The 27001-nt window shown below is 42.9% G+C and overlaps 2 protein-coding genes across 13 annotated transcripts in view; one reads left to right on the top strand and one right to left on the bottom strand.

Moving 5' to 3' along the window:
* mapk10 (mitogen-activated protein kinase 10) overlaps positions 1-1761 on the top strand; it is a 33890-nt gene extending 32129 nt beyond the window's left edge. For 4 of the 7 annotated variants that reach the window (XM_035141419.2, XM_035141413.2, XM_035141415.2 and 1 more), the window contains exon 14: positions 278-1761. In XM_035141419.2, coding sequence (XP_034997310.1) covers positions 278-420 — 143 coding nt within the window. In that variant the 3' untranslated portion in view covers positions 421-1761. Of the gene's footprint in view, positions 1-272 lie in introns of all 7 variants that reach the window. The other 3 variants (XM_035141416.2, XM_035141418.2, XM_035141417.2) reach the window with 3 other exon arrangements.
* Positions 1762-6153: 4392 nt separating this feature from the next.
* The window catches only part of arhgap24 (Rho GTPase activating protein 24), a 66259-nt gene continuing 45411 nt past the window's right edge, over positions 6154-27001 (bottom strand). For 4 of the 6 annotated variants that reach the window (XM_035141451.2, XM_035141452.2, XM_035141455.2 and 1 more), the window contains 7 exons: positions 18019-18141; positions 13184-13391; positions 11458-11590; positions 10366-10439; positions 10164-10285; positions 8889-10071; positions 6154-8253 (listed from right to left, as the gene is read on the bottom strand). In XM_035141451.2, the coding sequence (XP_034997342.1) occupies positions 7977-8253; positions 8889-10071; positions 10164-10285; positions 10366-10439; positions 11458-11590; positions 13184-13391; positions 18019-18141 (2120 nt within the window). In that variant the 3' untranslated portion in view covers positions 6154-7976. Of the gene's footprint in view, positions 8254-8888; positions 10072-10163; positions 10286-10365; positions 10440-11457; positions 11591-13183; positions 13392-16817; positions 17460-18018; positions 18142-21514; positions 23503-27001 lie in introns of those variants that run through there. The other 2 variants (XM_035141453.2, XM_035141456.2) reach the window with 2 other exon arrangements.

The following is a 27001-nucleotide window of genomic DNA, read 5'->3' as shown; positions in this document are numbered from 1 at the left end:
ATCTTTGCTCTACAGCTTTTGATGATCTTCCCTGTGGACCCCACTGGACCCAAGCCTTCATTAATGTCTCATATAGACTCACATGTGATTGTCTTGTCCCACAGCTGTTGAACAAACTCATTTATACTCAATGTATGTGATCATTCCTCTCACTATATATATATACCCTGTGTGTGCACTTACAAATGTCCTCCCCCTGGCTGTATGTCTGCTCCCGTCTTCGTCCGGGACTCTTTTACGTTTTAACCCCCTGCTGCTGTTGATTCCCTTAGCACAGGTGCAGCCGTGAACAGCAGCGAGAGCCTCCCTCCCTCCTCCTCCATCAACGACATCTCCTCCATGTCCACCGACCAGACCCTGGCCTCAGACACTGACAGCAGCTTGGAGACCTCCGCAGGACCCCTGGGGTGTTGCAGGTGACTAGCCGCCTGCCTGCGCAACCCCATGTTCTTCCGGAGGTGAAGAACCCAACGATCGGAATGGAAAAAAGAAATAGTAAAAAAAGAGAAAAGATCAAAATTAATATATCAAGAGCAAAAAAGTTATGGGATCTGAAAATGATGAAATCTAAAAGCCTGTGCATTGTCATTCAAAAACAGCAGTGGTATTTAAACTGAAGTAAATGAGCTGAGGTGTATGTTAATGATTCTCTAGTTGCTTTGCTTATATTACCCAAATATCTTGTATATGGCATCCGAACAAAACGACCAAACGCTTCGACTGGCATCTTCAAAGTGCAAAGTGCATATTGGCTGGCTGCTGGTCTCCCAACTCCTTACAAAAGCATTTATGCTCCAGTCATTGTGGCAAGGTGGGCTGCCCATTGTGCTCATCGCTACTGTACAATACAAACCCCATTCTCCTTTTACCCCCCCCCACCCGGCCCTTATGTAACGACACTGCTGTATTTCAACCCCCCCGCCCGACACAATCCCCAATGTAAGGTTGCCTGAATTTGCGTGTTTGTATGTGGTTACTCTGCAGGGATATGTAGTCACTCTCACCCAGAGCGACGCCACCCCCCTGTGATACTTGTAAATAATGTAATTCTGTACAGCTGAAGGGGCACACAGAGTGGGACTGACGGCCAGTACACTGGGAGTTTCTGTTTGGTTTTTATTTTAAACTTCATTTTCCACACTATAGCGCACCTTGCCACATCACCGCTTTCCACCTCAGTTGCCCCCGCCTATCGCTGTAGTCCTGCATGATTAGATTTAAAACAGTGCTAATCTCACTGTATGCTAAAAATGAGTCTGCATAGAGACTTTTGTTTATATATGATGTAAAACTAACACAACTCCAAGACATGTGGGGGGAGAATGTGTGTGTGTGAGTGTGTGTGAGTGTGTCACTGAGGCTACATCCACACTACTGCCTTTCCATTGGCCAAAATGAAGAAGTTCGGAAATGCTGCTTAAAACGCTGTTTAAGTTTGAAAACTCCGGGGCATGTTTTTAGTCTGGACAGATAGAAACGGAGATGTTTGGAAACGAAGACGTAACCTCTTGCTGATTGGGTCTTTTCGGTCACGACATAGCCTTTGCTGATTCGTCAGGCTCCTGTCACATGACCCCCCTTCCAGAAGAAAACAACCGGCATCAGCCTCGGTGGAGAACCAGTGTAGAACACGACATGGATAATCAATTCCAAGCTTTGCTGACCCTGTTGTCTTTGCACCCAGCTGTTGCGCAGTTAAATTCTGCATCGGCATGTGCATGCCCAGTGTACGTGAGTGGTCACGTGATATGCGTTTTTTTTTGGCGTGCTAGTATGGACGGGGATTAATTCTGATATGGAGCCAAAACACTTGTGTGGACCGTGATTGTTTTAGTTTGGAAAGTGGCGTTTTCAAATTAAAACATAGTCTTGTGGATGTAGCCTCAGACTTCAGTGAATGTCACGCCTGCGTTTGGACTCAAAAGGGTCATCACACTCCCAAACAACTGATTTGTGCGGAATGTCCCTTTTTTTTTTTATATCCCTGGCAGCATATGATTGGCCCTTCCACCACTTCTGCATGTCATTGTGTACCAATAACCCCTCGTAGGCACAGGAGGTCAGTCTATATTCCACCACTTGCGTATGATTTGACTCTTTGACACACAGAACACTTTCAGAAGGGGAAACGAGTGACGTGGTCGATAGTTTGAAGGCGGCTGATGAGTGTTAACGTCGTAGCAATGACTTTTGATTTCACGTCACGTCACGCCCCAAAAAACACGTGCTGTGTTTTTCATATATAAAGGGAACTGGACACAGGCACCCCCATCTGCTATGTTTTATTTCTCAGTTGTGAGATTTATTTATTGATTTATTTATTTATTTAAACAGACGGAACCTGAATATGGCAAGTGCCTTTTAGAATGAAGCATTGCAGGTGCAGGAAGTGTTATTTTTTTGGGGGGGGTATATATCTTTTTTCACTGCTTCTTCTTTTTCTGCCTTAAAACTTATTGTAATCCACAAAACCACCAGACCTTTGGTGCAGGAAACAAAGAAAAACACTTTTTGTTGCCACTTGAATTCAGTGTGTGTGATTGCTTTCCTTATAGCTTCTGACAAATCCAGTGCTTACGCTAGTGTTTTTCACATCATGGAAGGTTTGCTGCCGTCTTACATTTTCCAATTCCAGTTCTGCAACTATTAACCAGTTCCCATAAAACTGGGACACAAACACGTACAGCCCACTAAGTCACATCTAAGCTCTTATAAAGATCCATGTTATTACCGAGAGTAGGTGTACAGCGTGTTTGACTGAGTGGAATCAAAGGAGACAGTATCCTCACCTATCTATCTACTCTATTTATCTATTTCACGGGTCACAACAAGGCTTCGAGCTGCAATATGCAATGGCTGCATTTGAGGAGTTGCTGGGCACTTGATTTGTCACATGTTTATTTGTGTGCGTACCATATTTATTCTTCGTTTAATAGGAATAAGGGAAGATTTCGTCATTATTATTTTGTCATTTTCATTCCGTTACAAAATCATATTTTACGAGGAGTGAAATAACGTCTGTGATCGATGTTTGTATGAAGAGAAGAAACAGATTACTTTCTGCTTCATGCACAGTTTGCGTCAAAGATTGGATTGCCTGTTTTGCAGTGTTATCACTTGACAATCAGGTAAAATGACGATACACAAAAATCAAGCGCACACTCGCTGGGTCTTACACTGTCACTTAATGAAGTGCATTTCTCCGCCAAGGCCCCTTTGAATCAAGCAGAACCAAATTGCACACACTCATATATATCAGTCCCAGTAATATGCCTTTTTCTCATCAAGATCCCATGAATTATTCCCTGGGAAAATGGTGAAAATGTTGAAGACAGTGAAATAAATTCCCGGATCCACCCCCTCATGCGGATCTGCACCAAAGTTCTTTGGGTTCTACCCTGACCCATATCGCACCCTTCCCTTAAGTTTCGTTGGAATCTGTTCAGTTGTTTTTGTGTAATCTTGTTCACAAACAAACGAACCAACAAACGAAGGGACAGAGGTGAGAACATGAACCTAACAAATTGGCCCGTGTTTACTTTAAACACCATTTATCATCATATTTCAGTCTCAGCGGTGACGTCCTCGACGAGATGTGGTGACATCACTGCTGAGGTGGTCATTTCTCACACTTTCACACAGTCTAACTGTATCTCTGTGATCTCTGGCCGAGCTGCTGCGGCACAGTGCTTCTCTCAAACCCCCAACAAAGCTGACAGACCCAACTTCAAACAGCTACTTTGTTAACACTCACTCTGCCAGTGGCTCGTGTACAGTGAACCACACACACGCACAGACTCACACGCACCTCCACAGAGCGACGAGTGTAACTGAGGCCGGGCGCCTCCAGGATGAAGCTACGGGCTGTAGCTTGGCTTTGTGGTCAGGGTCTTGGGCCAGGGCAATGTGTCAAAACAGGGTGCAGCTTTGAAATTCTTTGTGCTTTGAAAAAAAAAAAAAATGTCTCGATCAATTTCTCACAAAGGGGTCTTTAGTGTTTGAGTCCGGCCCCCCCCCTGTCCCCACAGACACTATATACTTCACAGGGCATTTTAAACTGTCCCGACGACACTCTCCTCTTTAGTATCCGTACATGTTCTGGTCAAACAAAAAGTGAAACATATAATGATTTTTTTTCTTCTTTTTTTTTTTCTCTGAATGTGAACTTTCTTACTTTTTGTAAGACTTCCCCTCAGAGGATTCTGTGGTAATAAAAAAGGTGCTTTTGTGCCTGAAGCTGAAACGAGTCAGACACAGAAGCCGCCCGGGTTGTCGAGCACTGAATGTAGAGATGAATATGCTTCACGATGACGCACATCAATGTGTACGTGTGTGTGTGTGTGTGATTTTAAATTAACCAGCATTCAACTCAAACTGTCTGGATTTTACAGAGACTTTGTTTTCTTTCTAAAGTAAGATCATGACTTGTGTGTGATTGGCTTACAGAATGTTGATCGGTGCAGTCATGTGTTTGAAAAGTCCATGTATGTATTTAGGTTCAGTCACATTAACTTAGAATTAGACACGTGTCAGCTACAGTAGCTGCTCATCGATTTACGTCACAAGGGTCTCACGTGGATTCAGGATCCATTCATTTGTAACGTGGCGATGAGCCGACTCGTCATTCAGACACAATATTAGCGCTGGTGTGAAAAGTTAGGATGCATCGTGTACTCGGTACTCGTGATCCCCAGCTCATTGGATTCCACCTCTTATCTTTTCTTTCCAAGTCACATTGTAAATAACAACGATACAACAAGGCAATAAACACGTTATTGCACTCAAGACAGGGAGGCGAGCTACTGCGAAGGGTCGGGCGATGCAGAAAATGTTATAGTCTTAAATGTGGAACTCTACGACGACGAAACCCTGTATAGCTCATCTGAATCAGGTGATGCTGTTCTTTAAGGATTCCTTCTCTCTCGTTTCTTTTACGCCGTGCTGTTTTAATGAACCATTCTCTTGACATCGTCAGGTTATTGAAATCCAAGAAAAAAAAATTGTATCCGTTTCACGCTGATCTCAAAGCTTCAGGCTAAAGCGTTTCAAATAAAGTCAAAACAAACGCAGAAGAAAAAAAGAAAAAAATACTGAAAGCTGTACCTGTAAACACAACATTTTAAAGGAACTGTGTATGTAAAAATAGTATATGTATGTGATGGAAAATAAACAAAAACTTTGATCTTAGAGAACAGAGTACTGTGTTTCTTTTACCTGGGCTTATATTCATCCATTTATCCATCTACCCATCCACTCAGAGCCAGCCTACAGAGGAAGCTGGAGTACGCAGAGAAAACCCACACAGACATGGGGAGAAAATGTAAACTCCACTCAGAACAACCCCTGCAAAGCTGAGATTCAAACCATTCCATTCAGGCCTTCTAAACCATAGAAACCACTGGGACACATCCAATGTGTCCCAGTGACAGATACACAGTCCCACCTGCACAGTCTCTACTCCTGTATCAGACATGCAATCTAATATCTGGCATCTAACAATGAAACACATTCCTATGCCATGGACCAACAGTCCCCTGTCACACGTGTCCTTATAGACACCAGTCTTCTTCTTATTATTTTAAGATCCATGAATGATTTCCTGTGAAAATGTTGAAAACGTCAAAGTCTCACATGTTAAAGAAAGCAAAGACAAAGGTCAATGAGCAGGAAATCAGATTATTTATTATTATTTATATTTTTTTTAGGTATTTCAAATGATTTCTTAGAAAATGTAGCATTATACCTTACAGTCCATATTGACTGTCTCATTTCTCCAGGTCCTTTGACTTCTTATGGGATTGTCCAGTCACAGAAGATGTTATGGGACCTCATAAATTTAGCATACGTTTTATCCAATAATATTTTTCTGAAAGATGTGTTAAAACAAAAGATTACTATCACACCTAATCCTGTTTCATGTTTTCATTTCGTGATTTAATTCATAAATTGAGTAATTATTTTGGTTTTGGGTCATTGGTCAGAGAACTGGTCTTGGAACTTGTGATGAGCATTTTAATTTGGAATTGATTCATTGAAAAATAATAGTAAAATATTTATTGAGTGAGGTCGCAACTGTGTGAATGTGGGGCGAGCCAAATTCTTTCATGTCTGCCTGCATTAAATAAAAAAAAATTAAAAGACAGACATATTCAGTAACATGAAAATGCATCTTTATTCATATTAAACCATTTTTCAAAGTTCCTCTGTGTATCAAGTATCATGTCACGAAATCACCCCTCCGGCCCAGTCGTCCTCTCGCTCTCACCGCTCTTTTGTGTGGAATTCACAGAATGAGGTGACACTGTCGGCTTGGCTTAAGCCTATTATTTCCCAGTGAGGGCTGCAGAATGAGAAGAAGCACAGTCGACTCCCCCTCCCCTTCTCTCCCTCATTCAGTTGTTCAGGCACTTTTTCTTCTTTTACTGCTCTATGTGCACATTCCAGATGTCCTGCAATGACCAGCAGCAGGCGTGCGCACACACACACACACACACACATGCACATACAAACAACTCACAGAAGCCCAACCCTGGTCTGTACTGAGATGTGACCTGTTCTGCATCAGTCAAATCCACGTTTGGTTCGAAGCTGAATAAATGCACTCGCAGGGACTTCATGAAAGATGCAGTCACTTTGCAGACACTGACCCTCGTGCACAGTCATGCGAGAATCTCAAGCTGTAAATGTTGCCAGAGTTGACACACTTGATGCTGAAATCCCCCTTTTCACAGTCATGATACAAAAGCGCAACTGTGCCGTAGCTCCAGCTTGTTATTCTGAGCAGAGGTGAGGATGGGACGTGTCAGGTGAGAGAAATGCTCACAAGTCTACAGGGGAGTATTTCTAACCGACCGTAAGCCGCTATCTGCAAGAGCATCCACATCGACACCATCTCTAACTTGGGAAAGCACATTTTGTCACCTGCATTTATGAATCCGCCCACAGGCATTTTTTATTTCAATCTGGGATTTACACCTATGACCCGTCGCGCAGGTCGTCACCGTGCAAATGTATTTTTTCTTACAAGCGACATCATTCTTCCAATCAGCATCAGTCCATTTAGAATACGTGCCACATCCGTCTGAATACGCGTAAAACCACAGTACAGACTAACAATTAGTGTCTACACTTATAAAATATTTACAGTACAGGCTCGTTTTTTTTTTTGGTCATGGGGTAGAATAAAATACAACAGCACAGAAGCACAGGCACATGTACAGTATACTGTCCCATTGAAGTGATACAACATTCAGTACCAACTGGAGCGACACTCAACAAAACATGTAAGTGCAAGGAAAAAAATATAAAATATCACACATTGATAACTTTGCTTAAATATCAGATAAACATTTACGCAGTACTTTTCATTTCTCATTTACATACATATGCTGCTGTGGCTTGTCTGCATTGTTTCCCTCTATGTACACGAGCAGATACAGAATTACACGGAACAATAGGATGTTTCTTCTTTTTTTTTTTGGTTAGATTTAAAAAAAAACAAATGAATAAAGACAGGGAGGAGATTTGGCATCGTCGTCAGCTCCGTTTTTATTTCCACGTTTTCGCTGATCACAACCTTTTTAAATGTTTATTCTTCCCCTTCTATCCGGCTCTAGGAGCTAATATAAAACAATGGTAGCACTGTAAATCCTCAGGTTTACAGTCCCTTTATTCCACCACCAGGTCAGATGAGCAGGTACCGCGACAGTTTCTAAGAGGGTTGGCGAGTGTTTAAATTAATGTTGTATTTACAATGTCACTCTGACATCACTCCAGGTGACGTCTACATTTCTACAGGTGACCTGCATCAGCCGCACACCAGCTATTTCTTAAATTAAAACATGCCGTTGACGAAACTTCCCACTTTTCCTTCTACAACAAGCATCCAAATCCCGTTTGGAGCCTGGGTAATGTTCACATCACATTATTGAGTCTTACACAGTCTTATCAGCACCATGTTCCCCCCCCGGCCTCCCTCACTGTATCCAGATGGCGTTGGCGCGATCTGGCCGGCGTGGGTCAGCGGGCGTGGCCGTGGCCGTGGCGTTGCCGGTCGCAGTGAGGTCGCTGAACGTGGAGAAGAACTGCTCCATCTCTTTCTGCAGCATCTGATTTCGCCGCTCGGCGTCGTCCTTGGCGCGCTCGGCGTTGCGCAGCTTGATCTCGGCCATGGTGTACTTCTTCCTCTCCTGGTCCAGCTCCTCGTGGAGGCTCACCATCTCCGTCTCCAGGTCCAGGTTGCGCTGCTCCAAGCTGCGGAGGAGGTGGAGGTACAGGATTAGGAAAACTGCAACTGAGAGTAGATTTTAATGACCAAACAAGGAGGAAGGCTGCAATTCCGTTTAACCTTCAATAAACTTAATAAATAACATGCTGCAGCTTAAGTAGATATTTTGTAAAATTCACCCAAGGCTAAAACTGTTTATCAAACCACATCCAGATCTTTCACAGACATATCTGTATCAACGTTTATGTGAAAATTTATATTTTACAGAATAATGCAGAAAAGATGCATTCGAAATTACATTTAAAGTAAACTAATTTAGGTTTAGTTTATTTTCAATTCAAGTTCTATAAATATAGTTGAAGTTTTCTCTTTATTCATAGTTATTTATAATAAAGTTTATGGTTAAACCTAAAAAAAAAATCAAGCCTCATTTACATTTTTTTTTGATAACATCTTGGGAATCATTGCAAAATATACAAATAAAATATGCATTTATATTGGCCTGTTTACATCTGTATCAGAAATCTTTTACTGTCCAAGTAGTACTGTATTGCCCCAAAAATCTATGTCAGTTGGGCTCTAATGCAAAGGGAACATGCAATAAAGTGTCTGGGATTGTGATTGTGGTGCCTTCATTTGTCCGCCCACAGATGGATCATACCTCTTTATCCTGGCCTCATACTCTGTCTTCTGTTTGTGCATCTCCTGTTTGAGACTGGCCACTAAGCTGTGCAGAGCGCTGTGGCTGCCGGCTCCGTTAGCAGCAGGGAAACCGTCACTGTTCTCACTGCTGCTGGTTCCTCGGCTGCTCCTCCCTGCTCCGTCCCCTCCTGCTTCCCTGTTGCTGCCTCGGCCCTCCCCCTCTCCTCCTCCTCCTCCACCAGACTGTGGAGGTTCTGTATCCTGAGCTGGTCCATCCAGGTCCTCGTAGTGACCTCCATAGAAGTCCTGCTCAGGACAGGTGGTGGTGGAGGAACGACAGGAAGTGGAGTTGTCGGGAAGAGAGATTTCACAGGAGGATGTGGACCAGGTGGCGCTGTCCACGCTCTGCTTGTCCTCGCAGCTGCTGTTTAGACACGTGTTGGTGATCTGGTTCTGCAGCTGCAGGTTCTGGTGGTTCAACTGGACATTGTCGTACGTGGACAGACGATTCTGATTGGCGGTTTGTTCCCCGTTGGAGCCGTCGCGCGTTTTGTTGTTCACCCGTAACGTGACGCAGCCGTTTGGGGCCCAGAGGCTGTTGCGGCCGTGTAGGCCCCCTGTGACCACATCAGTGCCTGAAATGCCCATGCGCACAACTCCGTTCCCAACAGTGCTGCTCCCACCCGCCACGCCGCTGGTGCCCATTTTTGTGCCTGAGCCTTTGAGGGCCCCACTGCGCCGCATCGGTAAACTCCCTCCTCCACTCAGAGTCTGGCTCTTCTCTTGATTGGGGTCCGAGGAGGGCGAGGAGCTGAAGGAGCCGTTTGTGACAATCCCGCTGCCTTTACTGTACGCCGGGTTCTTTTTAATAGTCAGTGGGGGGCTGCGGGTGATGTCGAAGCGGCCAGTGACACCGTTGCGAGGGCTTGACGGCCGCGGGGAGCCACTCTTTTCTACGTGTTGGCGGTGCGAAGGAGACTCAGGGGCTTCCCAGACACAGTGGCGGACCACCTGCGTGTTGTTGTTCTCGGCGTTCTGAGACACTGTCGTGACGGCGGAGGTAGTTGTGGTGGCTTGTCGCCGCGGTAGCTCGACGTTGTTGTTGACGAGCTCGAGGGCCGTGGGGCTGTCCTCGCTGTGAGGGAATAGCACGTCCTGGCGGCCGATCAAAATGGCCATGAGCTGCTGGACCAGAACAGTACCTAAACATGGAACCACACATAGTTCTTCTTTAAAATCGTTTTTACATAAGATCAGAAAATGTTTCATATACACGACAGTCTGGAATACTCACCTTCCATAATGGCGACTGGATCCTCGATCTTTGGCCTCAAGATATTTGGCCCAAAGACTGTGGCCAAGTTCTGAACGCTCATTTTGTTCACTCCTGAATACGACTGCACTTCATCTAGGAACCTGTCGGACAGGAAAACATCTTCAATGTGACACCGAACAATAACGATCATTTCAGCCCCTTAATAATCAATAATCAATACCTGCAGATGTACTTGAGAAGGTTGAAGTTGACTTGAGGTAGACTTTCCACGAGGCGTCTCAAATCATTCATACCCTGCAGATGACAGACACTTTCTTGAGGTTACAGATCAATATTTCACATCAATTCATTGCACAAGTCGTGGACAATTTACAGCTTATGAAATATAACAATCGCACCAAAAGGCCAAGGAGAAAGAAAAATGTCTTGAGGTGTATACAAGTTCAAGATCAATGAACAAAGGACAGAAAGAAATAGAAATAGAAGGATATTAACCAGTGTTTGCTGCAGTGAAAGCACATAAAACATAATGCAGGACCTTTTATTGACACGGATAAGTGAACCATGTTTTTCTCAGAGTTTCATCACACAGAACACAGCCGGTCGATCAAAAGATCCATTATCTGTCGTTTAAAAACAATGAGTCAGAGGCAGGTGGTGCACTGTTCTCCAGGGGGCGCTATATCAAAATGAATTAACTTTACCAGAAATCAAGCAAACATGTGTTAAAGTATTACAACAGTGTTCTTTCACTAATGACAAGGAATTCATTTATATTTGTTATTAAATTGTGAAGTAAATATGGTCATGATGTCCGGCTGATCAGATCCAAGATTCTCCTTTTTTCTAACCTCAGGATTTTCAGCAACCAAACAAAAATTTCTCCTTCAATTTGCAAGTTACACTCTCTGTGACTCCAGCCTCCAGCTACGCTCAAGCTCAAGACTTCTATTCAGGCCCGACAGTAAAAATGTCCACTTGCAATTCTGCTCTCTGTGTTCCCTTTAAATTTTAAAGAGCTCAGACAGCTCCAATCCACACTTGAGACATTAAATAACACACAAACATACACACAAAGGCACAAACTCAGGTGACGATGGGGGAGAGACGTTTGAGACACAAACATCACATGACTGAGCAGCAACGGACGAGCTTTAAAGCCTCAAACCAGGACTCTGGAAGATTTCTGCGAGTTTTTTTTTAGTGCTGACGTCCGTCGATATAAAAATCAAACTTCAACTTGGAGGAATAAAGTGTGTAAAAGTGAATTTCTTGGTCGATATAGGTATAAAATATATTTCTTCTTTCCTACCATTTCATCATCCTTTCCGAGGAGCTTGCCGGATGCCAGGAAGTCATCGTACTTCTGGAAGGGGACGACGGGCTCCGGCAGCTCCCTGAGATAGAGCTTCAGCAGGGAGGCGACAGTGTGCACATCTGTGTTACTGTAGACGGAGAGAGAAGTAAAGGAGGGGGCAGGGAGAGGTTATAATTCATTATGGCAGCATGGCGAGGAGGCGAACATGGATCACTGTGAAGCTTCCTGCAGGGAGAGTGCTGCAGGAAATGGACAGAATCAGAAGATGATGTAAATACCAGAACCAGGAAAGAGATAAACTAAGAACACGAGGGAGACAGGTAATGCACTTCTCTGTCATTCCCAGTGATGGATGGAGGACTGCGCTTTACAAAACAGCTCTCAGTGCTGCCTCCTGTAGGTGGCAGATTAGAATCCAAGTAATGGAGGGTTTGATCTGGTCAGTGCATTTAATTTAAAGCCCTTAAATCATGTTTTTACACAGCCCCTTAAGTAAAGGCTGAGGGTAAATGTCTTGAATAACTTGTCTGCACAAGATCATTTACTAATTTACTCATATGCGTCTCACAACTCTAACAAAAACCATCAAGCTATATTTTTACCTTGGAATGTCATCAAATGAAATTCTTGATGCTCTTAAAAGCTGTAAAAAACTATTTACCTCTGTGGTTTTCAAAGCACAATCCAATCATCCATTTACTGTTTAGATATTACCTTGTTCCCATCAGGTAATTATTGTGTGCCAACAAGTTAACATTGTGTGCACAAGTTATTATCTTGGTAAAACGGGTAAATCTGTTGATTGTATTGTGCAAAACTAGACACATGAGAATGATAATTTCAAAAAGCTTGAGAAAAAAATTTGTTCCAATTGAAGTACAATGAGGAACAGGAGGGAACACAAACACCCGATTAATTTCCCATGTTTTCAGCAAGCACAGCATCCTGGAACTAACAGAGCAAAATGCAACGGCATTATCATTATTACTTTGATAATTGTACAGAACCTGGTCTCTCTCTCTCTCTCTCTCTCTCTCTCTCTCTCTCTCTCTCTCTCTCTCTCTCTCTCTCTCTCTCTCTCTCTCTCTCTCTCTCTCTCTCTCTCTCTCTCTCTCTCTCTCTCTCTCTTTCTCCCCTCTTTTCCACCCACCTCTCCTCTCTCCACCATTTCTCTCCTCTCACACTCTCACGCCCCCACACTCAGTTTGTTGTTTTGTGTTTGCTTGTTGTGGGAACTGTTTGGTGTCTCTATAATATTGTATGTTCTCTTCTATGAGAGATAATGTACGTTGTGATTTGGCGCTATACAGAATAAAAATTATTGAAATATTTGATAAAACCTTTTCCTGCTATATCATGTATCATATCATATTAGCTGTGAAAAAGACATAAGATCCCTGGTCACAATGCTGTGCTGTACAGATGAGGAAAATGTGATAATAACTGTAATAGACAGTTAACCTCAGCACAGCTATTGGAGGTAAAGTGAGAATAAACAGTTGGAGTTGTTGGATACGTCAACACTCCGAGTGCAAGCGTCGGTTCTAAGAAGAGGGCTGTTCAATAATGATGCCAATTCATCCACTTCTGTTTCTTTGAAAACGTCTTTAAATTTTTGCACCACTGACAGGAGCTCCCACAGTCAACATCTGAATATCAGCTACACATTAAAACCCACTGAGGAAGTCCGACCAGCCAGTAGGCTCACACGTCTCCTCACCAATCAAACGAGGGCTTCTCTCCACAGTCGAAGGCGTCCTGCAGCTCTTTGACCAGGTTGGCCTGTCCAGGCAGCCGGAACAGACCCTCCTCCTGAAGGCCCCACTGCCGGATGAAATCCACACACTGCTCCACCAGCATCGGGGCCAGCTTGTTCCCGAAGCGGCGCTCAAACCGCACCGTCTCCTCCAACTTCTGACCGAAGATCCCTGAAACACAGGAGGGAATATTAAATGACAGGACGAGATTGATACACAACAGAGGAACAACAACAAGCAAATTCCTTTATTTATTCATCACGGCCACGATTTGTTTAACACAAATTGTAAAGCAGCGATTTATAATGTGAGAATAAGGTGTTGACAACAGGGTCAACTTCTCACAGACGATAAGAACAGTGTCTCCATTGTTCAACAGGGTTTTTTTTAACCACAGATATAAGTATAGAATGTGGTTCTCTCAGCTGCACAATCCTCAAATCACAAAAAATGAAGGTTTATCTTATAAAATATGAATACTGTTTAATATTCCGCACTCTTTAACTTTCACTCTCCAGCTTAAAGCAGTTCAAAGCGAGCAGTTAAATTGATTGAAAAACCTATTTACGATAAGGTCTGACAGACAGCCCAAGCCAGAAAATAAAAAAATAATAGTACACCCACAAAGCTTTACTCCGATGATCAAAATCTCTAACTTCCTGCTGAGCACCTCTCGCCTTTTGTCTGAGGCAGTCGCCGTAGAAAAAAAGGAAAAAGCAGCAGCAGTCTCATGTGGACGCTACACAAGAGGGGATTAGGGCAGCCTTCCTGAGAGATTTGGATCTGCATACTTTTCCGGTCTCTAGATACAGACAGAGGCTACTCACACACACACACACACACACACACACACACACACACACACACACACTCACACACGTGGTACGACGAGGTACGGCACGGCGGCTGAATTCGACCGAGCTTACCCCAGGATCCTCGTGCGCTCGACACGGCGCGCAACAGCTTAACAACAACTGAACCCTCTGAAGTTAAAGTCGACATCAACAGCTTATCGACTGAGAATGCATCAACACGCCTTCACTTTGCGTGTGTCAGCTGTCGTCTCCACTCACCCTTCTTGAAACCGGCAAGCTTCCGGAAGAATCGCCGGTTGATAAACTTGTGATAAGATAACACATCAGAGGTGCAGAGTTTAAAGCGCTTGCACAGCATTCTCCAAGAAGCAGCCTCTGTGTTTGCAGTTGACGACAGAAAGAAGATGTAAAAGAGAGATGCATCGGTTTGACAGCAGGGTCAGTCAAAGCATCTTCATTTCCATCTCAGAGGAAAAAAAAAACACTTGAGAACAAGTCGCTCAGAAGTTTAACAGCCGAGTCTTGTGTTGTCTTCTCTCTCCTCCGGATCAGTCACTTAGGGGGATTGTTTGTTCCCCCCCACTTCAGTTGAAGCAGCAATCCAAATAAGCCCAAACAGTCAACAGCCACATGAAGATATTTGAAGCTCTCAGATGGATCAGAGCAGAATACAGAGAATGATGAATATCCCCTCACATCGATGATGAAAACGGCAACATCAGAGAACAAGTGAGAAACAGAAGTGAGTGAGAAAGAGGACATCCCTCCAGACGCTCCCAGTCATGAGTCGAGGAATGTTTTCCCCGGTCACATGTGTGAACCAGCTTATGAACTGTGCATGTGTTTGTATGATGTGTTTTGCTGTTTCCTCACTGGACAAAAGAGGCTCGGACCACGACCGCAGGGGGATTGGGCAAAAAGAGAGGAGCCTTCGCTCTGAAGGAGCTCAGCAGGAACACACAAACACACACTCATGTCTACACTCAAACACACACACACACACACACACATATATGCAGAGGGAGAGATGTGCAGACACAACACAGGCTATTTTGTCTCCCTCTCCAGGATTCCTGATTCCCTTTCCTGGTTTCTGGTTCTGTCATGTGCTTGGATGAATGTCCTTCAAATATGTGATATGATGCTGATGTTAATGGCGTCCTTACATTACAACGCTGAATATCTCATGTAGGAATAATGATTTCTGCACCAAAGAGAAAAACCTGCTTCTCAAATGCCCACAACACACTGCATCACTTTTGTATGGACTGGACAACTCTTAATATCGAGTTGCAAAAGCATCGGATCATGATGTATTTGACAAAATATGATGTTAGCAGATAGCAGATGTTATTTGGGGTGAATTTAACAATTCCAGTGATCTCTGCCTGTATGTGACTCGCATACATCAAGAATCATTGTTCACATTATTGGGTTTTTACTTGGAACGTGAATTGATAAGGACCCAAAAGGTGCAGTGTCCGATTTGGTGCAATTTGGACCCACAATATGTTCAATATTAATACAATTTGAATAAACATGTGACCAGTGCTCTGTAGCAGCAGCTGCTGGGACTCATCAGCGGATGTTACGTTGTCGATCCCTACAACAGCACGTTCACTACAACGACAAATGATTCTCCAGTTCAGGGTTCTGTTGTTCTTCACTGAACTTTAAATAAACAGGTGAACAGCAGTTTGTGCAGCAGCTTCATTGTTCTGTAGTCTTTAATCGCGATGGTTCAATTACTGCAGGTCACTTTTACAGTTTCAGACAGAAAGCTGCAGCCAGCATCACCACAGGCCGAGCACACAGCAGGTTTACCGCACTAGTAACTCCTAATTTTAAATTAACCAGGACAAAGCTTTATTCTTGTAAAGCCAACATGTATTTATGAAGTGTAATATTTGCAGGGAGATCATTTTATCATAACATATTCATTGGCGACCACAGGGAATTGAGTGAATGACTCACTATCACTTCAACATCTTGATACAGACATAATTAGAAATGGGAATTTCTCAGTTCACTTCAACTTCACACATGTTTGACAAACCTTTACACACTACAGAACCTTCCTACTTTTTAAGACTCATCAGTTCTGGTGCAACAAGTCATAGCCGAGGTCATGTCTGGTTTGGACAGGTCCTGTCCATATATAGAAGGCGAGGAAACTGTCATATTTTACTGTCAAGTACTTCAAATTGGGGTGTTATACTTTTTAAAACCATATATAAACTGTACGTGAGGAGAAACATTTACTGAAAATGTAAACTGTCAAATGGTTTGTGTTACAGACTGAAACAGACACAACACATGTCAGAACTATGGAGTGTGTGCAGGAGGAGGTTGGGTTAAAAAGAAATTACTCCAAACCAATACAAGAATGTGTCTTTGGTTGCTTGAACTGATATTTATATATATAAATTACTTTCATGGCCACTGCCATCATTGAATTTCACTGCACCACAAACATGAAATCAACAAAACAGTCTGTAAATTCCCAACACAACTCACTCAGGTGTAACTGCAATACTCATCTCTATCTGTGCAATTGTGTTCACACTGTATATACAGTAAATATATCGCTTCTATCCTATCAGCTGTAAGATGCACGACCCAATAACTGCACCAAACTCAAAAGGGAGTACCACCGAGTTTTGATTTCAAGTTTAAAATCAACTTCTTAACTTTCTACATCGTATTAATCCCTCTGCAACAACAAAGTTCAGAGATTCAATTTCAAACATCAGCTCTTTCCTCTAAACAAGCCGGTCATTACCATGAAACAGATCCCCCAGGATCCAGATGGAGAGGCCACAGCTGCACATGTCTCCCAGGTCTGACTTCCAGCTCTCTCTCTCGTCCCTCAGCTCGTACGAGGCGGCCGGTGATTAATCCGGCATCATAGTAAATGTTCAGCGCCACATGACAGCAGGACCGTTAGCCGGCTCCAAGTGGTTCTGTGGGTCAGACGCAGGGGGCTTCGTTTTGGGAGCTCCCTCCCTGTCTGTCACTCTCTGAGCACAATCACACGTCGGGGCCACTGACCAGCCAATCAGGGCTCAGTTTGTCTCTGTTGCTACAGCAAAACGTGAAAGGCTGGAATATGAAGTGTGTGTGTGTGTGTGTGTGTGTGTGTGTGTGTGTGTGTGTGTGTGCACGCTCTTCATGTGAGGGAGACAGAGGAAGCGGTGGCTCGGCTCCAGCGTGGAGCCACCTTTCCCGTGGCATCTTTGACAAATGGCTCGTCCTTTTGAAGAGCAGTCAACTGCAATAGACGTCAAACTCCCGGCGCTGGAAACAAGAGGGGGCCGGCTTGGCCTCGTCCATTCACCGTGTCACCGGGAGCCGCCTGAACTGCCCGCCCGCGCACAAACGCCGCGCTTGTTGTGCCCTGCTCTCACACAATGTGGGCCAATATCTGCCAGCACAGTCAATAACAGGCCACAGCGGCACAGCGGGACACCCGGTAATCAGCACAGTGATGCCACCAAAGTCAGGGACAACTTCATGAGAAGAATTTCCACACGGTGCAACTGTAAATCCACATCATGGATTTGTTCTTTTAATTAGTATTCAGAAGCCAAAACAAAGATCCATCCAATTATCTATTTTGCTTACACCTTTGAGTATTTTTTGCTCTGAACCCATTGGCCAGCTCACTGCAAATCATTTTTCTTTTTGAAAGGGCCTTTATCCTTTCTAGAGCACCGCTGTTGTAAACTTTCAAAGTCATCCGCATGAACACAAAACCTGCTGTACAGATCTCATAAACAAGCTAGTAGTGCATACTTCCACCAAGGCTAATTCGCCATGTTAAAAACAGTGCAAAAAGTGGGTTATGCCCCAGCTCTCCACAAAATTTTGAAAAGAAGGATCTGTAGTTTTTGAGTAAACCTGCTGACACAGACAGACCAACCCCCCTAAGCTGAGGTCATTAACAAGTTCAACACTGGCTGTGTGTGTAATGTAATACCGACCTCCACCAAAAGGCGCCCAGATGACCCTTCGGATTGTCTTCACCCAATCCTCCATGTCATTCTGGGTGCTGGCCATAAGAAGGTAGGTCTCATGGTTGGCTGTCATCCGCTCTCTGTCTGCCCCTGTGCACAGGAAGGAGGGAGAAATAAGAGATGAATTAAACATCTGTACATTGCCAAGATCTCTCAAGTCAGAGAATCTCATGGGACCTGAGAGAAAAGTCGAAGATTCTTCGCTCATCTGATTTGTTTCATACAGTTCAAACAGGATTTACAAGAAGTGAACAACTTTCAAAACATTTTGTGCAGACGCGTTTTCCAGTGACGCTTGGAATAATTTGGGTCTGGTATGTTTTTCCACAAAATTTTACATTTATATGATATTTATCCATATGCGAAATATTGCTCCTTTCAAAAATGTAACAACAGGACGTTTCTTAATTCTATGGAAAGTCCTTTATTGGTGTATAAGTGCAAGTTGCATATTTGGACAATGGCTGGCTTGCAAAATTATATGGTCACAAAATCATGCTTGTATGTGCACGTCTGAATCTCAGGTGTGAATGTAAAAAACACCTTCTAGTATCGAACTGCACATTCATCATACTGCACAGTGGAAAGCGAACATCAGGGTGGAGTATAAGACTATATATGTCTTTACGTGACGTGACTATTTTACTTGAACCGAACCCTAATACACCCACACACACACACACACCATAATAAATCAAAAGAAAAGTCAATATGTATGCGTATGTCCATAAGGCTCTGCATCCTCATTAGACTCAGTTCTCGGAAGTCATGTGACACAGGACAGATTGACGGGCAGGGTTTGAATCCGGTTTCACACAAGGAATCCACTCCAGCTCTATTAAGACGAAACATATAAACACTGACTGGTGGCATTTCTGCACCTGGTCGAAGAGATGAGCTATTAACAGACTGATGGTGTGTTGCACAGCGGCTGAATTATTCATGACTTTGACCACCAGGGATCCCGAGCCATTGATTTGTGTGGGGATGTGATCTGCACGACGCATTCAAAATATTATTTATAGGCTCAAATAGAAAATAACAGGCAGGTTCAGGGCTCAGGTCAATTGAGAAGGACGTGGAATTTACTCTCTCCATTTTCTAATATAAACCAAAGGACACTGGTTATTTTAATGTGAAGTCAAAGCTGCAAAAGTGGGATGACTCCACAAACTCATACATGCACACAATCATCTTTATTTCTTATTTTACAGCTAAGCTGCTGGGTTGTACTAATTGATTTTCTCAGTAATGTAACATTTTTAATTGTTTGTTCTCCTCCTCTGCTCTTCAATCTGCCAGCAAATGATTACATTTTAAGGTCATTATTATTATTATTGAGTGCCACCGATTTGCATTTTCAACTATGTGCAATATAATTGAAATAACCTTTACATTTAATTATCATATATGTAAGCTAACACGAGGTCAATGGTACAATGAAAAGTGTTGGACCAGAGGAAAGGTTGGCTCAGCAGTAAAGGCAAAGTTAGAAAAAATACCCAAAAATTGGAATAGAGCTAAATAGAGCTTAATATAAGAAAAAGCAGAAAAGCGTGAGTACTAGTAGATACGTTGTTGCAAATTTAATGACAAGCACAGTTTAGAATAAATATGAATAAGTTGTAAGATGACAGTTGTGTGTTTTGGGTGTGTGTGAGAGGTCGAGTGGTCAGTGTGACAGTGAGATTGATGTTTCCTGTCGGTCTTGATGAGATCTCATTAGCAGGCAGCAGACGTCAGAGTTTGTCCTGTTCGGCGCTCAGTATGTTAGTGTTTATCCACTGTGAGCTCCTTTAGCAAACACAGACGATGCAAACTCCGGCACAACAACGAACCTAAACACGACCACATGTTTCCATCTCACAGAGAAGACGTCGACTCAAGTTTCAGATGAGGAGTCTTTTCTAAGTGGAGATATTAATTACACATATACGGCAACTGTCCATTTGTCTTAGTGGACGTTAATATTCTGATATCAACTTAAAACAACAGTCTGAAAAAGACACAGTCGTGTAAACAGCATTTTCTGATGACCTTAATCTGAATGAGATCACAAGCAACGATCAGATTGGGCCTTGTGGAGTAATCTGACCTTCGTCACACTATGTAGACATGTTAACATCTTAATCACATAATTGGGCTATTGGACTTTTCATAGCATCAACATAAGACCAACTGCTTGACGACACATGCCCTGAGTTCGAGTGTTAACAAGTGGCATGTTTATATGAATCATAATCAGACTATGCTCTTTAACGTGTGAACAGGAATATGAATGGAATTTTCTTTTGGCAACTCATGTAAACATCATTTTTAAAATGTCTTTTGTAAGACAAATAAGGTCAATCCATACTTGGAATATTGCCGGCCATGTAAATTGTCATTGGCTGAGGATGATCATCAATACTGGTACCCTGCGCTAAATTCAATATGTACTTTTAATGTACATTCTCACTGCTTGAATACATTTAAGTTACTAAGGAAACAGCAGAACTCGAGCTGAAATGATAAATCAGTTTGACAGATAATCAATTTCTGACAGTTCTCAAGCAGAAATGCCACATTTTCTCAGATTCTAGATTTTTAAATGTGACTGCTATAGTTAGTTTTACACTATTGTTGCAAATTGAATTTATTGTGTTTGGGCAAAACAGAACATTTATGGGTGCAGCAAAATTCTAAAGAGTCATTTTTTGTAACTATGTTGAGATATTTCGTCAACTATGTAGATAATAAATTGAGACATTATCAGCAGATTATTTGATAATTAATTATCAGAAATAAGACTAATATTGTATATTATACATTATAGTGTAGCCTCTCTCTCTCTCTCTCTCTCTCTCTACTTTTAAAACTAATCAACAGAAACTGGTGCATTATCAATATGTTGTCATTTGCTGTTCAGTTCAGTTCATAAATATTTGTCACAGTTTAGTGTTGTACAGAGGTCTGACTGGTTTCATCACAGCAACCATTCATTCATGCATTATCCATTAAATCCTCCATGTTGTGCCTGGAGCAACAGTCACAGTGGTTTTTATTAATGCTTCTAATTCGAACACATTACAGAGTTTACATGTTTTCACCAGCTGATGTGACTGTGACATCCTTCATTTTAACAACAGGCCGCCGCTCTCTGCTCCTGATCCAGTGATTAGCCAGTACCCGATGTGGACTCAGTAATCACCTCCTCACATGGAGGAGATCATCCATTGACTTTACACGCACATCTTTTACACTGCAACGCAAACCTTTCTGTTCGATTCTGTGTCGTCTCTGCTCATATTTACACGTGCGCCATGTGTCCAGTCACCACCACAACAACAACAACAACAACATGTAAACAAGAGGCAGATCCACAGACACCACGTCACTTGATCTCCTCCACAACCTGCAGCGACACGTTCCTGTCTCCAGGTCGATGGAAGCAAACAGCGGTGGAATGAAACGATGCACTAACCGGTGAACGCGTCGATCACTTGCGCTCGAACATGCGAGTGATTCTTCAGCCGGTGGGAAAACAACGTGGCTCCGAAACAGTCCAAACACACATGAGGGAGATTTAGCCACAAGTCCTCCCTGTGACTGACTCCACACATCGGCTGATTGAATAAAGGATTTAACTCTGAGAGGATATCGATGAGCCACTGAGTCCACTGAGAGAGAGAGAGAGAGAGAGAGAGAGAGAGAGACCAGCAGGGCCGCTCAGAGCTTTTCCCGGGGCACGCCCCCCTCAAACAGAAAAGGGGTTAGGGTCAGGGAAGCCCCTCCCTCAGAGCAGCAGTAACACAAAGAGGAAGTTGTGACTTTAAAGACTGTGAAGATACTGGCTTCATTTGCCTAACTCTGACAGCTCCAGCCTGAGATGAGCTTCAGCTGAACTTTAGAAGTTGTTTTTTGCGGAGACTGTGGATTCCCCCCCCCCACTACTTGCGTTACAGTGGTGTCAGAAGGAGATCTTGCCGTGGTCAAGATGAACAACATGACAGCTCCCCTGAAGCGAAGACAAATCATCTTGATCGCCCCCTGGTGGCTGGCTGCACTATAGGTCATAAACCGTGCCTCCTCAATGTTGTTGGATGGGGATGGTTTCAGATTTAAAAGTCAAAGTACACATGAAATAGTTCCAAAAATGGTTTCTGTCATTTTATTTAGTTCTTATTGCACTGATGATGTAATTCAGGGTCAAGCATTTGTGTATCGGTATGTGCTCAATACTTTCACTGCACTGCTTTTGGCTATCAGCCCCATGTGATCCTACAGAAGGAAAAAAAACATAATGATGACAGGATCCTATTAATTAGGGGAGCCGTCTGTCTCTTTAGCCACATCTAGCCTATCAGGTTACCATGTCACAGCAGGTGCAGGCTATTTTTGCAGTGATTTATTAGGGTCTGTGTCACAAAAACACACTTTGTACTTTGTGCAAAATTTCCAACATGTTTTGAAAACCAGCTCAGGGAATAATCTGTTCCAAACAAGCAGCAATATAATAAGTAACAGTCCCTGTTTTTATCTGCCCCTGAGGTGGGTCAGGTGACCGGGTGTCAGGGCAAAAACTACTGTCAATATCTCGTGACAAGACAAAATAAGCACATTGATTCACTTGTGTAGAGAAAATGACATATTTCGATCAGATTTTTGGAAATGCTCGTCCCGTTTCCCATGGGCTACCAAGACGTTTTTTCTAGGAAGCTTGATTACACTGTCAGAATGTCATATCACTCAATTTATGATCACCAGATTCTCTGTGTCGACCACTGAAGTGGATCTGTCAGTGGGATTCCACGGTGACACCAATTAGTCACACTGACCTAGTTGGCATGCAACAGTTTTTCAGGCACGGCCATCCCCACCCTCAGCATTGTTCGTGTCGATTGTTATGCAAATTAATTGTGACTCCCCGGTGTCCCTGTGAGTGCTCTTGCCCAAATTTTTAAATGAGTTAGCGTTTAACCCAGAGCCTCTGTTTTCATCACTTGCGTGGACAGGCACCATTTCCTCTCGGAAACAACGGTCGTGAATCTGTTAAACAAGCATGCAACGGGATTATACAGCATACCACTGCCATTACAACACACTCCTGCTCCTCCTGCCATTTCCTGTTGATGCTCAGTTTTCTTCCACAGTGGCTGAGTTGGCCACTTGGTTTATAAAGACGGCGAGATGTCAAACACACTTAGCTCAAGGACAGCTTCCTGGACAAAACCTTCAAACCCCCAGTGAGACCTTAGAGAGAGCTGTTTCTTAGATTTCTCCATGACTGAGGAGAAATGCATTCTTGAAGCCTTCCCTCGCCTTTTTAAGTATTTTCATAATATAAATATTAATGTTATGGCTGCGGACAGAATGCCCTTGGCTGTAATGGAACAAAAACAGGCTCAGTGGTGGGACAGACATCTAGATCCATCCATAGGTGCTGCAGACGGCTACACACATAAATGAATAGTGTTCCATTTGCATTGTAATTCAAGGCGACATCCATACCACTACATTTGAGTTACAAAGGAAGAACTGCACTGCTCAAATAATAGCTTTTCTCCTACATTGGTAAGCAGTTGTATCATTGTAAAGACAACAGGGTCAGCAATGCTTGTTATTTATTATTCATGTTGTGTTCTACACTAGCAGCCAAGGTTACTGCCAGTTGTTAACCTATCGGAGGGAGGTCATGTGATAGGAGCCTGACGGATTTAAGATGTTTTTGTCTAACCCGATTGGAGCATCTTGGTCATCATTTCTAAACATTTACATTCCTACCCATCCAGACTCGAACGCAGCCCAGGTGTTCTCAACAAAAACAGGACAAGCAGTGTTTCCAAACAAAACTAAAGTTTTAGTGGATCTAAAATTCTGGACTGGTGTGTCCAGCGTTTTCAAGCGAAAGTGTAGTAGTATGGATGTAGCTTAATGCAGTAAAAACTTTCTCATGCACAAGTGCCAACACCCAGCGTTTCAGCATTGCCCTCTGACTTCAGACACAAAGGTCAATCAGTGATTTCCCTGTTGGGGTTAAAACCACCATCAACTAAATGGATTATCAGTTGAAACTAAAACCACATCTCTGGGAAGAATAAATATTAGCTTTTTAACCCCCCCCCACAAGAGCTTTCACAGCCGTCAAGATTTAGAAAGAAAGATAAAACATTAAGCTCAAATATCATCTTGTCACCTGTGGGTCAATTCTCCTTGTCTGCCCATTAAATGAAATGACTGCAGGCTATCTTTTGACAGATTCTTTACTTGCTGTGGTTAAGCTGCCTTCCAGTATTATTCTCCGCCGCACAGTTCCCGGACTACTTATGCTGTGACTGGCACTGCGCCTCAAAGGAGCCCCTCAATCATCGCCTCTTAAATGAGACCAATCCTAGCAGGGGGTTCAGTGGCAGAGACAGACGAGGAGCTTCACTCATTGCGCGACTGTACCTGAGGAGACAACCGTGGCAGCTGTTGCAATTCCCCCGATTCACCACGCTTGAGCACACGGCTCCGAAGTTTTACAAACTCAGTGCTGAACAATTGCCAGCTGCACGGAGGCATGTGGGCTGGTACTTCAGACGACAGCTTGTATTAGAGAAGGAGCGCGGAGCGGGATTCCTTATTCACAATCAGGTTCAGACTTCAAACAAAAAGAAAGTTCAGAAAAGAGAAAAAAATCGACAATCGACTCTTTTACTTTTCAAATGTGAGGCTGTATGTCACTGACAATATTATCTACAAGCATGTATTAAAATGACAACGTGGTTTACACAAGCTTTTCTACTTACATACAGGAAATATTCTGCTCCAGCTGCATCATGTCCCAGAAATAACCACAAACAAGTGGTTAATACAGGTCAACAACGTAAATAAATGAACTTTATTCATGATATTTTACAGTATGAAGCATATAATTAACACACCACTTGCGTATGCTTGAAGAAAACTACCATATCACGGACAAACTCTCAGTGACAGCCCTCCCAATATTTATAGTTCCCCTCTGTGTGTCATAATTACCATACGGGTTGTGCAAACAGCTACCACTGTTCATTCCAGTTGTGACCATTGGCCTTAATAAGTGGCCGAACCCAGCTGCACACTAGTCTTTAACTAATGGCTGGAAACAGGTGGGAGACAACAAAGGATCCCACTGTGCTGTAATTGTTCAAATACCTGAAAGCCCTGATACACTCCGCTCTGAGCTGTGCCTCTGTAAGTACGTCCTGTAAAAACAACACTAAGTGCATACATGCACAGAGAGGTACTGGATGATTTGATTTAGTATTTAGTCGCCATTTTTTGTGTAACAGTCTTAAATAATCTCAATAAAAGAAATATTTTTGGGACATTTTGGGAAATACTACCCCAATCTACGTCTGTCTAATAAATAAAAACAACAGCCAGGTGTATGTCCACATTAATACATTTTAAAATGACATGTTGAAGTCTAGACAAACTTTGTACCAGAAATAATCTCCGTCCAGCGAAACGCACCTAAACACGCATGTCACCTTGTTGCCAACACTATAATGACATAATTCACCTAAGCTTGTTAGGCATCACTCGCTCCTTTAAGGAGCCGGTAATAGCAGGGCCCACAGGGCTTAAAAGTGGAGGTGCTGATGCCACCATTTTGTCAGTTGCTGTGGGTTCAATTATTTGTTAATAAGCAGCCAAAGAAGTGTGCAGCCAAAATGAAAACACTGGCATCTTGTTCTTTTCAGCGACTACTACATTGGTGACCTCGAGTTCTTCTGGATGTTCCAGAGATGGAAATGATAATGTACATACACAGGTCACTGGCCCAATGGTCGAGTTTTGATTGATAAGACCCATTAAGGAAGAGAATGTCGGTGACTGTGTCAGCAAATGTCTCCATTTCTGCCTGTCCGGGCTGAAACACCAACACAAAGCTTTGAAAAGAAAAGAGGGTCAACAGCCTTTAGAAAAGTCTGTATTTTAAGTGCTCAAAAGGGATGTGGACTTAAGATTTAACATTGAAAAAATCATGCTTATAAGTGTTGATGTAGCTTTAGCTTAGCACAAACACTTCACTTATGTTATCTGGATTTTTGTTCTTTAGGCCAGAGCCAGACTAGTCAGCTAAATGTTAAACTAAGCCATCAGTCTCCTGGCTGTAGCCTTATAATAAACAACAGGTATAAAAGTGATATTAATCTTCTTGTCTTGTAACTCTCAGCCAGAATGAACATATTTTCCTAAACTATGTTGTAAAGAATGTCCTGTTACAAGAACAATCTACGATATATAATATCAATAAAAGACTGTACACAACAGAAGCTTGAAGAAATCGTCGTGCCTTTAAAATCAGTCTAGCAATGTGACAAAATATCATGTGTGGATTTAATTTGTGAAGGACTGAAAAAGTTCAGTTCTTCCAGACTTTGGTTGTGCAGCTTGCCAAGTGGAGGAAACAGCTGCTGCTGCCGACCCTGACAACAATGCAGACGCTGTGACTACCTTGGTTAGCTTTTAAATAACAAAAAAAATAGACATGTCACAATTCTCCCAGTGTTTGTGCGTCTGTAGGTTTGCACAATGGGAGATTAGATGACTCCATCAGTGTCAGTGCTCCCTCTTGTCTGCAAGAGTATTCTTGTTTGCATGCAAGCAGGGGCAAGTTGAGATTCAATATTGTGCCTAATGATAGTCTTCTCAGAAGTCCTCACATCATAAATACCTCCAGAGGAACAGAAAGTCGCTCGCTGAGCAAGACTACAGCGCAAAAGGGTTTCTTAGTTCATTCAGAATGAAGATGAGGATTAAAAGTTGAAGCAAAATGACCCATAATTCCTGCTTTTTTCATCTTTGCAAATGTTGCCCCCCCCCACCCGCATAAACAGTCATGTGTTGATTCATGAGTCATATAACTTCCAGATGATCTAACCCGTCTGCAAAGTGCAGCTGTTAAAACAGATGTCTGGAGAAATACATCTCTGTCGAG

This window comes from Hippoglossus stenolepis, chromosome 18, assembly GCF_022539355.2.
Source record: "Hippoglossus stenolepis isolate QCI-W04-F060 chromosome 18, HSTE1.2, whole genome shotgun sequence".
In the NCBI taxonomy this organism is placed as follows: domain Eukaryota; kingdom Metazoa; phylum Chordata; class Actinopteri; order Pleuronectiformes; family Pleuronectidae; genus Hippoglossus; species Hippoglossus stenolepis.
Note: the sequence above shows the minus strand (reverse complement) of the source record. Positions and strands in the feature narration are given on the sequence as shown.